We start from the raw sequence: 17,372 nt of genomic DNA, 5'->3' as shown, positions 1-17,372 counted from the left end.
GTCCGCTAGGAACAAGATCATTTGTTTCAGTTTTTCTTTTGCTAGAATTCTCATCATGCCTATCTTGATGAGCTAACAAGTGAACTTGGTTAATTATATCAACTCAAAATCTAATCACACCAACTCTATTTAAATGAATGAGCCAATAAACGAGTAACTCAGTTCATGAGCTTTCTCCCGTTCCTTTTGATTATTTTTTCTTTCTTTTTTGGATGGTAATTATTCAAAGAGATTTGACTTTTCATCCCTTCTCGATCATCATCAATCATCTTAAAGCAAAAGGTCCCAAAAGCCCACATGCAAGCCACCACCATGAACACTATTGTTTACCTTCCATTGACTACTGCAAGACACAGGCACGGATTACACGTATATCTTATATTGCATTTACTCCATTGGGTCCCAAATATTACCTTTTAGATTCTTCCCTCCGCTCTAATTCGAATCCGAGGGGATCATATAATTTTCAAATGGGTCCCAAGGAAAAGCCTTTTTGTCAACAATTAAATTGTTTGAGAGGGCCGATATCACTAGCAACTAGAGAAGTCAAATCGTTGTGTGCAAGAAATCAAACGCCAATAAAAGCAGGACCGACACTTCAATGCTTGCGTGTGAAAAAAACCAGTCTCCATTTTCAAAAAGTGTGAATTCTATAGTCAAAGTTTGTAGTCCCTGCCGAAGAAATCTCGACTACCTTGCATTCACATCGCTGTCACTCCGAACGTTTCTATAGACAACCAAACGATGAAAGTCTCATGTTTGTTTAAGAGAAGAATGTTTCCCTTGGTAGCCAGGCAGGTATGATTACACTAGACGGTGGGTGGGGGTGGATAAGACCTTGCGCAAATATGAGTCTTCTCGTGTTTTCTTTCTTGTTCACTTACAGGCATCGATCTTCATGGAGCTGCTTTTATAACAAAAGTTTAAATTCGTGTCTAAAGTACTGGTTAGCTTCCCATTAAGAAAGTTAAGATTAACTTAAAACCGATCGAGCCAAATCTTTTGGTTCATGCAGCTTATATAGCTTTCTTAATTTATTATATGAATTGATGGATTTCTCTCTTTGTTGTGACAGTAGAAGCGCATTCAGCACTGCGTAATTTGTTTTTTGGTTGAGATTGAGACTATATTTTAGAATTTGTTAAAAATTGATACTCATTAAGCATTGTAAGTAGATTTTGCAACCATAATGTTCTTTTTTCATATTTGCTATGATGGGGTAACTATATCAGCATGTCTGAGAGCTCTTTCCCGTAATTTCTAAACTAATTAATTCCATCCACCATGTCCAAAGTCTAGAAGCCGAAAAACCTTGGTCTGCAAGTCTGTTGCTTGCAATTCACAACAAGAGGGCGTGTTTTGGCGTGTTTCTGAAAATATTTTAATATTTTTGTTTTAAATTAATTTTTTTATAATTTTAAATTTTTTGTTATATTGATGTCAAAAATAATTTTTTTAAATAATTTTTTAATACATTTATAAATAAAAAATACTTTTAAAAAATAATCATTACCACAATTTCAAATATTAACTAGAATACAAATTAAGAGAAAATTAAGTTAAAATAGGCCCGGCTATTGTAATATATTAAAAATATAAAGAAACGAATCAATACTAAGAAAGAAAACGTATGGCACATGACAGTAGGCAGCAACTGGCAAATTTACTTCCCTTGGAGGAGCTGTTTTAGATTGAAGAAACAAAACGAGAAATAACCATTTTAAAAAAAAATCCTGGTTTTTCCAACGTGAGGTTCGACCAATTTGTCAGGTTTTTTTTTTCTTTTTCTTTTCTCCTGAATAGAGATACGGAGTTACATGTGTCAGTGGACTTTTCATGTGCTCTGTTCTTCTTCTAAAATTGACCAACACTGCACTCATTCACTTGTGACTTGAAAATGGTGTTCCTAATTATGTGGCCCAAAGACACAATGCCATTTGTTTACCAACATGGACAAAAACTGGGGATCATATCACGTGGGAGCTTACGTTGCAGGGTTTGTATCACGTGACTGCAGCCGAATATTTTTTTACAAGTTAATGATAGCACAGCCAGTGCCAGTATTTCTCCTTCTTTCGGTTCTGCAATTTCTCTGCTGTTTACCAATTTCACCACAGAAGGATGGGAGTGCATGTGATTACACGTGCAGACATAGAAGCCGTCCACGCAATGCTTGCATTTTGCATGAGTATAATATATCACAGATCAGTCAACTGCTCGGTCAAAATTCAAAAGTTGACAAATTGAGGAGATTTGAATTTGATTCTTTTATTTGAAGTCTACTGTATTTAATTTCTTTCTTTGACCTTGTTAGAGAAGTTTACTGATGGGTATGAGGTTATCTTTGGAATTGTGTTCCTGATTGCGGTTCAAAATACTTTCCATTTCAAAATATATAAAAATGATTTTTTTTTATTTTTTTAAAAAATTATTTTCGAGATCAGCACATCAAAACAATAGAAAACATGAAAAAAAAATAATTTTGATATAAACATGTTTTGTAAAAAACATTATAAATAAGCATGCATATAATTAATTGGAATGTGGAAGGATTTTTTTTATGAGCTTGGTCCTGCTGGTTCTACGTACATGATCATAAATGAATGGCTTTGGGTCTTTTTTCCCTCCTTGTAGGGATCAAAGACTTCAATGAAGCATAACTGTTAGTTGTATCTATAATTAGGTCATGGTATTATCATAAAATCTTCATCCTTGCTGCTCGTTTCTCTTCTCGCATGAGCCCTGTGACCTTTTCACTTACCTTGCACGAAGTGAATCATGTGGCTGCTGGTCTTACTAAACAAGATGTATCTAGGAATTGTGGTTTTGATACCGAGTTGTCTTTGTGGATATAGTATTTATTGAAGCTGCTGGTGATTCATCTGAATATGCTTTATAGTGGCTGGAGTTTTGGAATTTTGCTTCACTGAAGAACTGCTTGGAGTTTGGTTGCTGCAGATTTGTACACTGTTTAATTACCTCGCTCGAAACCTTTGGTCCCGTTAATCTTTGACGCAGAACAAAGTAGCAGTCTGAGACTAGCTCCAGCTCAAAACAATAACAATGATAACAAGTCAGTGTATTTATTTTTGGAGGGAATAAGTAGGCGGTGTGACATTTTTCGAGCATCCTTTAGTTTCTTTAAAATTGTACAATGGCTTCTACTGTTTCTATATTTAATCTTCCAAACTCTTTGCTTGAAATTCACACGCCGTTCATTTTTTATTATTATTGAGTTCATAAAAACTTACCAGTGATGATTATTTAACCCGATTGTATCAGTTTTTAAACCTATTAAGGAAAATCCATCAATTTCTTTTATCACTTTTAACAATGATCCCAATCTTAGCCTATAACTAGCAACATTTTCTAGATCAATTAGTTCTTTATTGAATTAATGCCGATGTTCCCCTGTTCTATGGTACTGAGGTGAGGTATCGTATTTTCTTTACCGGTAGAGAGCAATCGAAAGCATAACCCAAAATCAAGATTATTGCCAGTACGTGGTCAAGGAAAGTTTTCGGACACCAGAGCCAGAGTCGCGTAGACTCCGAGAGACTCAGAAAAGCAGATCGAGATGTTTAAAACCCAAATAGGTGCTGTCCATCAGCCCATGCTCTTTTAAGTGAAGAACTGTTAATGGGCTCGATGTTTGTTCTGTTTCACATATGGCCCGGAATCTGAACACTTGAATTCCTGTTACTCTAAAATTATATATTATTAACAGATTCTCGGAAAGAGACAATGAATTGTAGACTTGCTGGATTTTCACGTGTTTTCAAGACCACCTATTAACATTAATTATTAACATTAACATTATGTAAAATAATAAGCCGCATGGTTTTTTATTTCTTTATTAGATTTTGTCTATGGTGAAATGTGTATTGAGTTATAGTTAAAATTATATTTTTACCTTCCATCCTTTAATTTAAATTAAAGCTTTAATTGAGAGGTAAAATGATCTTTACATATTACTAATTTGTTATTCTTGATTTATTTGGGGTAGCACTATTTTTTTATTTTTTTTAATAACAATGTAATTACTATATTGACTTTAAGAAGAAAAAAAACAACCAAGACCATTAAGAAATCAAGCTTTTTAATGGAGTAATTCAATTGTTATATATATATATATATATAATGTCTTTAGAACTAAATAACAATAACAAAAAAATTATTAGGAAATGATAATCAAGCTCTTGAAACCAATGCTAACAAATTTGTATAGTAAAGATATCTGTGTAATTCAATTGTTCATGATAAAATTAAAATTACCATACGACCTTTGAACCAAAGGTTGAGGACATTGGTTGAAATTCTTTCTTGGTTATTGCTAACAATTTTTTTATTTATATAAATTATTATTGATTTATTTAGTTAAATGATTACATAGACTTTTCAAATAACACTTTTAATTTTTTATGTAAAAACAATATCGAAGCAGCCTCCATACTTTATAATTAAAAAAAAACAAATTATCACCTGCATGTCAAATTCATGATTTTAATGTTTTTTTAGTTTTTATTTTTTCTGGAAAAAATATTGTTTTTTTGTATATTATTTTTATTCTTTTGTAATTTGTTTTTTAATATTTTTTTCTTTACACGCTTTATTTTTGGAAATTTAGTCTACATGGACTAAGAAAATTGTGTTCATGATTTTAATGTTTTTTTTTAGTTTTTCATTTCTTTTGGAAAAAATACTGTATTTTTGTTCATTTTTTTTATTCTTTTATAATTTGTTTTTTAATGTTTTTTTCTTTACACGTTTTGTTTTTGGAAATTTTAGTCTGCATGGACTAAGAAAATTGTGTTTCATTATAGCAATTACAATATTGTTTTATTTTTTAGCTACGTTAAAAATTAACTTAAAATCTTATATATTTTTATTAATACATATGATCTTTATAATTATATGTAAGTGTGAACTTTGTGATTTGCAGTTATACTTTTTACTTAATGTAAAAAAAAAATATTAATAATATCTATATATTAATTCTTTTGCTTTAAAAAAAATATTCGACCTGCAATTAAATGAATTAAATAAACATGTTAACACTTTATTTTTTATATTTATTAATACAAATAATTCTCATAGATTTTATAATCTATAATTAAAATTAAAAAAATTAAAAAGCTTGTATATTTATTTTTTATTTTTTATCAAAAAAAAAAAAAGTTTATTCATCCCGCAACAAAGCAAGTGTAACGTAACTATAACCAGTATAAATATAAACACTCGAATTCTTTAATCACACTTTTTTTTTTTTTTTTCCTACGATCACGGATTCTTCGATCACCTACTTTTGATCGATTTCATCAAAATATCTTCCGGCCCAAACCGTTGCTTTCTGAAAATCGTACATTTTGCAAGTAATTTCTACATCCATTGAACTCATTTTCACAAAATGACAGTGATATCTGCATCCATTGAACCTGTTAAATTTGGTTCTTACAATCACTAATATGTTGGAGTTCCTTGATAGGACTGACTGTGTCTCTATTTAAAGCCATAAATTAGTGGTAGCTTGGAAAGTCAAGATTATTATGTTGCCAGAGAATCATACAAATTCAGAAGCACTTGTTAAAGGGAACACGAAGTCTTGCCGAGGTGCAGCCCCGGTTGAAGTTCCTCTACATATTATATAACAATAATCATAACATGAAAGCAAAAGGAAGATCTGCGAATTCCTTCTGCACAGAATCGATCGTTTTGATTTATTTATTGATTCGGTTCCATGCAATGGATCACAAAATCATCAAAATTGTTGTTAGATGGGCAAAGATGATGAACCCAGCTGCAGAGCCATGATACATGCACGAATGATCTTTTTCAAATATAGCAAGATGCTTTCTTGTTAATACCACCCTAGACTCTAGAGGTTTAACAAGTGCCCTAGCTTGCTAGGCGACAACTTTTTGGCATCAGCAAGCAAAATTCCAATTCTTTTCCCTTTTTTCTTCTCTTTTTTTTCTTTCCCCTTCCGAACGCACATAGTGTGGATTTAATTATTTATCTCTAGAAAAAAATGGAGAGGTGTGGACCCACAAGACCAGCATATAAAAGAAAGAATAACATCATGATAATTACCTACACTAATGTAATATAAACAAAATTCTCAGATAATTATTCTTTCATGAAAGGTTAAGAATTTAAATTCATGACACCTACGTTTTATTATTCATAGGTTAACACATCGCCTAACTAAACCACCCAGTTAAAGTCTTGGATGTTTTGGTCTTGCATTTCATCGTATGCCACCATCAATCATCATGCTACTTATTTTTTTATGGCAAATAAAATAAAATTTCAAGCTTTTTTAATAAGAAAATGTAATTTTAATAAGACAATGATTCACTTAAGTACCGCCAGGTCTCAGTAATAATAATACAAAAAGTTAGGATTACTATCATATACCGATGTCTCCCTCTAAAGAGATAATTATAAATTTGTTACGTGACTCATCATGGATTCTTGAACAACATTGTAGACATAAATAAAAAAACAAAAAACCTCAATGATGAGGGCAAAAAATCAAACAAATTAATTAACGATGACTTTTAAATTATATGAATCTAAATTCATAACTATTTGGACTCTCAAAGATATTATATTTATAACCAAATATAGGATTATTGAAAAAGAAAAAACAAGAGAGGAGAAAGAAGGGTCTTTGCGTTGTGCTTTTCACCGCTCAAATATATATTAGAGAGAGGGCAGGGGTTGTTCGGAGGAGGGTAAAAAGAGAGCAATTCTGGCATTTACCTTGCTAAAAAACTCAATCCCTTTAACCATTAATTGCAGTTCAAGTTGACAACTTTGATTCTTTCCCTTTAATTACTAATTTAGAAAGAATAAACTCTTTATGGATTAAGTAGGGACGTTAATGCTTAATAGTTTTAATTAAAGCATAAGATTCCATGTCATGTGTAGAATACTTCCGATGAGTGTTATTAAGCTTTTCACTGTAAAAAGCAATATGATGACCTTCTTGGTTTAAAACACCCTCAATTCCTACATCTAAAGCATCACAAGGCACTTAAAAAACCTTAAAAAAACACGACAATTTTAGAATTGGTGCTTGCCTTATCTTCTTCTTAATTTCAATAAAAGACTCGGTGGCTGCTGCACTCATATCTTCTTCTTAATTTCAATAAAAGCCTTGGTGGCTGTTGTACTCTAAGAGAAGTTCTTGACCTTCAAACACTCAGTAATTGGGGCCTTTATAGTGCTGAAACCCTGAATAATCTGTCAATAAAATGTAGTTAAACCATGGAAGCTTCGACCTAAGAGAAATCTTGAGGTGTAGGCCAATTTTGAATAGCTTGTACTTTGATGGGATCAACTTCAACACCCTAATCAGAGATGATAAAGCAAAAAAATAGACTATTTTTTTTTTATGAATGAGCACTTGGTGTGATTAATGTAAAGTTGTTCAGCTTTCAAAATATTCAATACCTATTTAATATAGGCTAGATGGTCATGCAGATAGTTGCTGAAAATTAAAATGTCATTGAAATACACAACGACATATTTATCCAGGAAATGCTTGGGAACTTGTGTTATATCATACATGAAAGTGTCTAGTGCATCGGTTAATTTGAAGGGCATGGCTAACCATTCGAATAATCCCTTATTCATTTTGATGGTTGTCTTCTATTCATCACTAGGACATATATGAATTGGTGATATCCACTGCGAAGATCAATCTTTGTAAAAATAGATGTATTTCATTGTTAACAAGTCCAACATGTCATCAAGCTGAGAAATGAGGAATTGGTATTTCATCGTTATCTTATTAATTGCTAGATTATCCACACACCTCCTCCAACTACCATCATTTTTTAGTGTAAGCAATACTGGAACAATACAGAGACTACAACTTTCTCGAGTGAAAACCTTATCCAATAGTTATTGGATTTACCGGTTAAGTTTCTCATTCTCTGTTGGGCTTATTCGGTAATGTGGTAGGTTGGGTAAGAATGACCCGAAAATAAGATCAATAGCATGTTGTACATCTCGCATTGGTGAAAGTTAGTGTGGTATTTCATCGGCCATAATATCTTTGAATTTCCTTAGTATTGTTGCAAGCTCAATGAAAATTAAACCATCATCTTGCTTAACTTCACAATTTTCTCTTCAGTTGGAGCTCAAGAAAACCAATGCATGATCAATACCAGAACAATGTCTCTTATTGTCTCAAATTTTGAAATCTACAATGGAACCAAAACAAACTCCTTACCCTTAAAATTAAAAAAGTAAATAGTGGTATACCTGTCATAAGAGACCCTCTGATTATAAAGTCAAAGTCATTCCAATAACATGTGGCAAACAGTAATAGGAATGACATTGCACAATGCCTCGTCCACATATTTCTCTCCCAATGAAAACTTCACTAAACATCGATGCTTCACCAAGATCAAATTATTCTCATTGATCCAAATAATTCGATAAGAAGTAGGGTGCTTGTTACTTTGCAGGCCCAAACATTTCATTGTTGCTTCAAAGATCACACTCATGTCACTGCCATTATTAATGATGATGTTTAATGCTCAACCACCAGGTTCTATACACGTATGAAAGATATTGGTGCATAGCCACTCAGGATTAGCTTTGAATTCCTTTCTAGTCCTAGTCAATACTACATGGATCACAAAGCTAGGTAGTTTCGATGCACTTAAATGCTCATCATCATAATCAATACACCCTTCATTTTCTTCTTCCTCTACTTTTTTTATTTTTATCAATTCTTTCCCATAAATAAAGGTTAGTTTCTTATCTATAGTAAAACTAACAATAACATTGTGTCTGAACCCCTTGCATTTGTAACACCGTGGACCTTCACTTATAACCTTTAATTTTCCCTTCTGATCACCCATCATTGTACTTCCTGGTTTGTTATGCAGTAATGATGGCTTCGGGATTGAAAAGTTTTCCATATACCTCGGTCTTAGATCCATTGACATTGTTTTCTTTCCACTCAAAACCCCAAATTATTTCTTAATAAACAATGTTAGTTGATATGCTTCTTCCATATTAATTAATCATGTAATCAACATTTCCTTGTGTAGATCACACACAATCCATTATGGTATTGAGCCAATATTTGCTATTTAGTTTTCATAATCCTGCTATAAATAGTCAACTAATGGGAACGATCTGTGTATTGATCCATATTTAAAGATGCTTGCCTTAGTTGTAACATTTTTTTAAACATCATTTGCTCATAATCAATGGGTAGATATTTTTCTTTCATTTGTTCCTTCATCTCCTCCAAGTTAGAAATTATAGATGCTGAGTAAAGCATAATTGTTCTTCCACACTTCCCCACCAAGCTCGTGCATGCTCCTTCAAGTTTATTCTGGCATAACAAACCTTTCAGTCTTTCAATACAACAAACCAGTCAAAATAATCTTCAACAACTATTAACCAATCCTCAAAAGCATTAGGCTCTAATTTTCCATCAAAGTCAGGCACATCCACATTCATCCTTTTAGTGAGTTCATCAAAAAGTTGATAATCCAAACCACACCTATCATGGTTTTAGTGAAACTTTTCTTTGTTATATTGAAATCGAGGTTGATAATTCACAAACTCTTTGATGTCTTCATCTTCTAAATTCTCCTTATCATCCATGTTATTTTCATCAAGGGAATCCTTATGAAATTAACCATGCCACTTCCTATTAGAAGATCTAAGTCCCTCTCAAGCCCAACACTTATCCATAACATCTAGTTGGTGAAAAAGTTGTTCCAATATAGTAGTGATGTGGGTGATTTGTTGTTGTAGATTGGCCCGCTCATGATTTGGGTTGTTAGGAATGTGAATGTTCGACATATTATACAAGTTACCACTACAGATTACAGGCATGGAATGATTTGATACCTAAATGATGCAAAACCTCTTGGTTCAACCTCACTTTTAGATCCAAAAAGAATAAACAAAGAACACAAAATCTCTTTATAATAGGAATTACTCCAAGTCTAATATCCTTGTAAAAAAAAACACTTTGTTCTTTGTTTTCATCCCTAATAAACTGTCCAGCCAAAGGAAACAAATAGCCAACTAGGAAAGAAATAACAAACAGTTAATCATAAATGAGATGTGCTTTCAAAACAAATTCTATATCTAATAAAAGTCCTTTATCCACCAGTAGACCCCATGTTTTAAGGGACATCTTCCTGATTTGCATCACCCCCTTCTTCTCATGAAACCAAACTAGCACTATTGGAAGATAGAAATGCAAGAAACTCACCAAAATGCAATGACATTACACTTAGAGCATGCAATTTAAAAGCAAATAAAGTTGATGTTGTTTTGTTATATATCAAGAACAATAAAGTGACATTATTAGCCGTGTTATTAAATTTAATATGTACCGGTAGATCAATTTGTTAATTTAGAACTTGATAAAAGATTTCAGGTCGGATTTTATGTTAGCCCATCCCACCATGACTAGAGCCTAAGTAAACTCTGGAATCGGTCAAAACCCATTGTTTTTCAAAATGATGTTTTAACTTTTTAAAAAAATTATAACAATATTATTTTGGAATGACCCATCCCACCATGACTAGAGCCTTGAATTAGATAATTGCTGACGCCGAGTTTTATAACAATGATTATTACATCGCATATTTATTTGAGGTCTCTTGTTCTTGATTGCAATCGTTCTCTTCTTCTTATTTGGTTTCTTGTGATTCTTAAGACAATGCAAAATTAAAACCCAAGTCCTGTTCCTTGCTATTTACTTTGCAAATCACGCATATGTCTCATTAATAACCTTCTTAATCAAATCAACAACTATACAGACCCTAAAATTGGTAAGAAATTTATATTTGATTTGATATATATGGATTATTTTATTCTTTTTGTTGACAGAGATACAAGAATTCATCTTGGAAATGCAGAAACATGTATTTTATAGTCAGAATCAACAATGGAATCAAAGCTAAAAAGAAAAAAGAAAAAAAAAAAGAAAAGCATTCAAATTAACTAATGATAAATAAAATAGGAGAAGAACGATGATGCAAATGATCTCATCGTTCATATGTAACCTGTGATCAACGTAACAGAATCCCCTTCCAATTTTTAATTTTAATTTTTTCATAATTAACAAGTCGCGAACAAGCATAATAAAGTTAAAAGAACACTGAAAAGGTTGTTCTAAGCTCCAAAGCCATCACCTTGACCATCTAGGTACATTGGACCAAAACTCTCCATGTAGATCTTTCTGATTTACACGTGTGAATAAGTATGAGTGTATGACCATGAGACTTTCTTCACGTGGACAAATGTTGTTGACCTTCTAACCCTGCCAAACCTGGCTTTTGGCACCCATATAAAAGCTATTTCCAGGCAAACATTTGCCATGCAAAAAACAGACGGAAACCGAAAACAAAACAAAAATAAAACCAACATCGTTCATGGACGAGGACAAAACAAAGAGCAAGGATGAAGGAGGAGAGGTCAAGTACAGAGGTGTCAGGAAGAGGCCATGGGGAAAATTCGCTGCGGAGATACGTGATTCAGCCAGGCAAGGGGCGAGGGTGTGGCTGGGGACTTTTAGCACGGCGGAGGAGGCAGCAAGAGCCTATGACAGAGCAGCTTATGCAATGAGAGGGCACTTGGCCGTTCTCAATTTTCCTAACGAGTACCCAAATATGGCCGGTAATGCTAGCGTTGGTTCCAGTAGTTCTACTCCCTTTTCCTCTTCAGGCTATCCAGGTTCTTCTTCCTCTTCATCATCAACGCAACAAGAAGTTTTTGAGTTCGAATGCTTGGATGATAAGTTGCTTGAGGAGCTGCTAGAGCAAGAAGAGAAAAGGAGTAAGAAAACGTAAAACTGTGCAGCTGACATGTACCAGCTATCATGGCATGAGGAGTAAGTATATCAGTGGGGGATCCATATAGTACCCCATTGCTCTGTTTCTGAATGGAATTAGAAACCAAAAAAAAAGAAAGAAATTGTTTGTGGTAATGGTCATTAGTAGGGTTTTGTTATATATATATATATATATATATATATATATATATATATATATATATATATATAAATCACCTGCTGTGAGACTGGAGATCATAGCATAAGATCTCACCATGGAATAACATATTTCACGTTGATGATTAAATGATCATGTACATCAATATAGTTCTGTCTGTGGGTGTACATGATTAAATGATCATGGAATGACAGACAATTCGCCAAAAGTTTGCTTGCTATATAGTCTATTCCAATTCCCAACGGGCCGGCGCCTGAGTATTTATCGTTTCAATTTGATTACATTTTATAAATGGGATTAGCATGCATAAGCATTCCCTCGAAAATATCATTGTTGGAATATTCCTAGCCTTCTAGAAGGCATCCATTGCTGTGATATTCCCATGGTTTTTGTTGTTATAATTTTGTATTGGACATAGTTTAGCAAAAATCAGAACACGGATTAAATTTAAACAATAAGAAAATCCCAACTTGGAAGCGCTGGCCTATCCGGTGGTTCATTTCTTTGTTTCTCGATAGGTCCTAAATTTAGAGACTGCTCAGCCCAGATAAAAATTAATGTGACGCCAAAAGATCGAGCTTAGTAAGTGTAAGTTACCCATACGAAAAGCCTAGAAGAAAAACAAGCTTAACCTTCAAAAAGGTGGCAACCCAAAGCAGAAATTCGAGATGCCTCCACATTCACAACCTAAGCCTTGTTACTTGTTGGAAAGCATTCTCTTTGGTCTTGAAAAGTACTTTCTTGACTTGACTGCCTCATGTTTTATAACATTAAAAAAAAAAAAAAAAGTTAATAAAATTCACTTTTTAATCACAGAAAAACGAGAAAGTGTTTTATAATTTAATTAGAAAGTGGAAAACATGTACTTAAGAACTGAACTAAAGTGGTAAAGACATTAATAAAACACTTTAAAATATAATATTTTTAGAAAATAATAAATTACTAATATATTTATACATGAAATAATATATTATTATATATTAATATACAATATAAAAATATATTAATTTGACATTTTGGTGTTTTTATACTTTAATTTAGATAATATAGCTAGAAAATATATTATAATACAAAACACGTTATATTATACAATAATTATACATTTTGAATCATTAAATTATGCTGTAAAAATAGGTTATTATTGGAAAAAAAAACTTATTTTCAATATTCTCTAAACACCAAAAAAATATTTAGTAAAAATAAAAATTCCACTATTTTTATAAAGTTAATTAGTCAAAACTCTACTCAAAATGTAATATTTCAAAAAAAAAATGTTTATATTGAATACACACACGTGTGTGTGTGTAGTATTTAAACTATTATAAATATATATATATATATATATATATATAATATAATAAATTATTTTTCCCCACCATTACAGTTTTAATATCTCTTTTTTATTTTTTTATTATAAGTGGTCAAATGATTACGTAATGCTCTATGTATATTAGATAAATAGTTTTTTAAAATATAAAAATATTATTTTTCAATTTATTTTTCATAATATAGTGAAACGTTGAAAAATATTTTTTATTTTATTTTTATGATATTATTAAATATTAAAAAATAATATATTTTACAAGAATATACTTTTTATATATAAAAAAAACCCTTTAAAACAAAAAAAAATTACTTTATAACAAACAAATAGGTATTAGCCGTGTGCATAGGCATTACTTATTGCTGTTCAAGTTGAAGAGCATGAAAATAAACAGTTTTGTTCTGCATAAAGTTGGATTGGATTAATATATAAAAAGAAATTGAAAAGAGAGCGAAAGGAGACACTAAATTATTTGGTTAATAAACCAAAAACTGAAATTTAAATAAACCAATCCACCATTGTGCCCATGTCGTCTACATCTAAACAAAGGATTTGCGATTAAAGAGCGAAAGGAGACACTAAATTATTTGAAGAGACATCAACTTTATCAAATATTATCTAGAATCGTAAAACTAAGAACAAAGATTCTAGATAATATTTGATATAATGAAGAAGAGATTTGCTTTATTCGGATTCTGCATTAATTTTTACTTGGGCTGATGTCTAACATAATACAAACTTGGCTTATGTCCCTCTCTCTTCTCCAGCCGTCAGTGGGAGTGCAAAACAACGAGCTATCCGTTCTCACACACCAGACCTTCATCAATATATATAAATTTCACCACTGGTTTCATTATATAGAAACTAAATTATTGACAGTGGAATTAATACAGATTAGCAAATCTGCAAATTTATGGGTCAGCAGTTATTATAAACCAAGAGAAAATGCATAACTAGAACACCACATAAACATATGATACAGTTTTATGTCCATGCTATAAATTCTTCTGTACTAGCAGTTACTATCAAATAAGCCAACAACCTAAACAGCATCAATGACATAACTCAAGATGAGAAGGGAGGAATTGATTATGGAGTAAATGAAGATCAAAGCAATGCAACACATTCACAACTTATAGTTGTCATACCTTGTTTTGCAAAACCATCTGCTATATAGTTTGCATCGCGTTGAACATGAGAGAAACACACAGAACCCAAATGTGAAGAAAATCCGGATGCAAAAGATGAAAAGCTTTTGAAATCTTCATGGCCTATTAGATCGATAACCAGTGGTTAAGAAAAACTCAATAATCGTAAACCTAGGTGATCTGATGTTTAATTTTTCTCTGCTATAGTGAAGCATGTTTTGTACCATAAAAATGATTCCAAACATTTGGAATGTCTCTTCTTCTCTTTAGTTTTGCATTTCATATACTCCTTCCGTCTCAAAGTTTCAATATCATTTAATTTTTCATCCAAAGTGCAATTAATAGCATAAAATATCATTTATTTTCAAATTACCGTATTTGAATATAAATAAGAGAAAGAAATTGGGTTTTTTTTGGTACAAAGGATAGCAAAATCACCCATGATCCAATTGCCTTCTTCACCTCGGATTAGATCAGCCATGGTCCACCATGCCAGCTTTGCCCAGATTAACCAAAGAACTTCCATCGGCACTCACCTTAATAAAACCTCGTGGAGGTTTAGCCCAAGAGATCCATCCTTGTTGTTGAGAATAAGTTCCCGCGCTATCATCTCCAAATGGCTGTTTACATGCTATCAAGAGATCTTTCAATTGACTGCATTGGGAGTAAGATGAAGCAAGTTTACCTTGAATAACTTCCTTATTACGAGAACATCAGATCACCCAACAGGTAGAAGTGAATTCAAGGATTCTGTCTTCAATGCAAGCAACTTGGAATACATTCATATGCAGCCACTCGTCCCAATCCCAATTGAAAAACCCATCCACATGATTCAAATGTCCAGAATGAGCCGCACACTCTCGGTCCATTTACAATCTCGCAAAACATGGATTGAAAGAATTCAAATAGAAAGTTATAATTACAAATATAATAGTAAAATCAAGTAATTAATAGTTTAATTATTTGATAACACGCAATAGTTTTGGGACATGTATACGACAATAACTTTGAGACAGAGAGAATATGAGCAAGATTTGATCTTTATTCGTCAAACTAACCAACTGCTAAGAATACTTCATACCATACAGTTTTGGTTTGATTTGGTAGGATTTCAATTCCTTAACTTTGTAAGATGTTAAAAAAAAATGAAAACGAAAAGAAGCTAAGGCTATGAGCTTAGGAATTAAAATTACATTTACTGGATTGGTGAGAAAAAGGTCCGTATTGCATGGGTGATCTCTCCCTCGGCTGAAGAGGGGCAACGAGTGAGCAGCTCAACATATTTTTGAGTCAAAGGGGCAAGGTATCATTACATGTAAATTTCAAGAGTTCCATACCAAATTTATCGTTGTCAACTAATTTAGGCACGCCATTTCTCCCCAGTAGTTGGGTAACTCATGGATCCCTAACAATCTTATTAATCTTGTGGAAGTAAGAACTAATAATATGAAAATCATAGAGATTTTTCTTGAAAAAATTCTTGAATAAGCTTAAATCAAGAACAAAAAAAGAAAGGAACAGGCACAGAAAAAACTAAAACTCAATCTTGCTGCCGTTTCTTCTTCTCCTCTTCTGTTTCAAGAAGCTCCTCCAAAATCTTATCATCCAAGTACTCAAACTCGATAACTTGCTTTCCTTGTCCGGCACTTGATGAGCTTCCCCTCTGAAAACTCTCGCTTGCACCAACATCACTACTAGATGATGAAACTGGTGGACGACGAGGAGAAGATCCTATCGCTTGAGAGAGATAATCATTAGGAAAGTTGAGGATTGCAAGATGACCTCTCATGCTAAATGCAGCTCTATCATAAGCACGAGCTGCCTCCTCTGCCGTATCAAATGTCCCTAACCATAACCTTGCTCCCTGCCTTGATGGGTCTCGTATTTCCGCCGCAAATTTTCCCCAAGGTCTCCTTCGAACACCCCGGTATCGAACCTCTTCTCTCCCTTTCAATTCCTTTTCCTTCCCTTTATCAGGCTCTTCCATGCCCTTGTTTCAAATTTGGTTCTTGACAAAGATGGTCGTATTTGAGTCATATTATTTGGTGAATGCCTATATATGTATTTCGGAGCTGATGTACTATCTGACGATAGATGTTTGAATTTTCCACAACGTGGTTTGACAATATCTAGATTTAGAGTTTTTTTTTAAATAAAATAAAATAAAATAAAAATTATAGAAGAATTAAAAAAAAAAAAAAACATACCATCTTCTAGGAAGGTTCTCGCATCGAGCAATCTACATATATATTCGATTGTTGGACTTTTCCTATAATGGAATTTTAAAAGTGTAATAAATCTCTTTGTATAGATATGTTACTTAATTTGATGGTTCTGATTCTTGCCTCTTTGTTAATTCCTATAATTTAAAATATTTTGGAATAAAATTGATGTACGTAGCGGATAATTAGTTGATCTCTTAATTCAATTAATCTGATTTGTTTTTTCTAGTTCAGGTGTGTGGCTTGATATGAAAAGTTTAGAGGGCTGGTAACTAATAGCGGGTGACGCCTGGTAAGTCATGGTAACCTGTAATTGTGGTAGTAGGAAGTGGTGCCTAGTAAGTTAGGTGACTGGTAACTGTAGTAGTAATAATAGTAGTTGGTGTTTGGTAAGTCAGATGATCAGTAGCTGGTTCCTGTAAAAGGTCTTATTTGATAGACGTGAGGACTCTCTAATGATAAAATCAATAATTTTATGGAGAGAGAAAGTACAATGATGTTTTAAAGAGACAAGCTCTGGAAATATATATGCTGAAAATATTAAGAATGAAGAGATTGTGAACGTAGTACTTGAAGGGTTCATGGGTATTTATAGCCCATGAGTCTTGTTTTTTTGTGAATAAAAGGGGGGTGAAATGTAATTTTACCTTTGTGATATTTTGAGTTATATCCTACTTAA

The 17,372-nt window shown here is 32.6% G+C and overlaps 2 protein-coding genes across 2 annotated transcripts; one reads left to right on the top strand and one right to left on the bottom strand.

The window, feature by feature from the left end:
- Window positions 1–11,173: 11,173 nt before the first annotated feature.
- LOC7492416 (ethylene-responsive transcription factor ERF096) lies at window positions 11,174–11,971 on the top strand. Its single transcript, XM_002315672.3, has one exon. It carries the CDS (start codon window positions 11,424–11,426, stop codon window positions 11,838–11,840), a length of 417 nt encoding a protein of 138 aa, XP_002315708.1. The 5' UTR covers window positions 11,174–11,423; the 3' UTR covers window positions 11,841–11,971.
- A 3,841-nt stretch (window positions 11,972–15,812) lies between these two features.
- On the bottom strand, window positions 15,813–16,513 carry LOC7460797 (ethylene-responsive transcription factor ERF098). The gene has a single exon (XM_002314598.3). It carries the CDS (start codon window positions 16,456–16,458, stop codon window positions 16,012–16,014), a length of 447 nt encoding a protein of 148 aa, XP_002314634.1. The 5' UTR covers window positions 16,459–16,513; the 3' UTR covers window positions 15,813–16,011.
- Window positions 16,514–17,372: the final 859 nt, after the last annotated feature.

This window comes from Populus trichocarpa, chromosome 10 (assembly GCF_000002775.5).
Source record: "Populus trichocarpa isolate Nisqually-1 chromosome 10, P.trichocarpa_v4.1, whole genome shotgun sequence".
Classification (NCBI taxonomy): Eukaryota; Viridiplantae; Streptophyta; class Magnoliopsida; order Malpighiales; family Salicaceae; genus Populus; species Populus trichocarpa.
The sequence above is the reverse complement of the archived record's forward strand: the minus strand, read 5'-3'. Positions and strand labels throughout refer to the sequence as shown.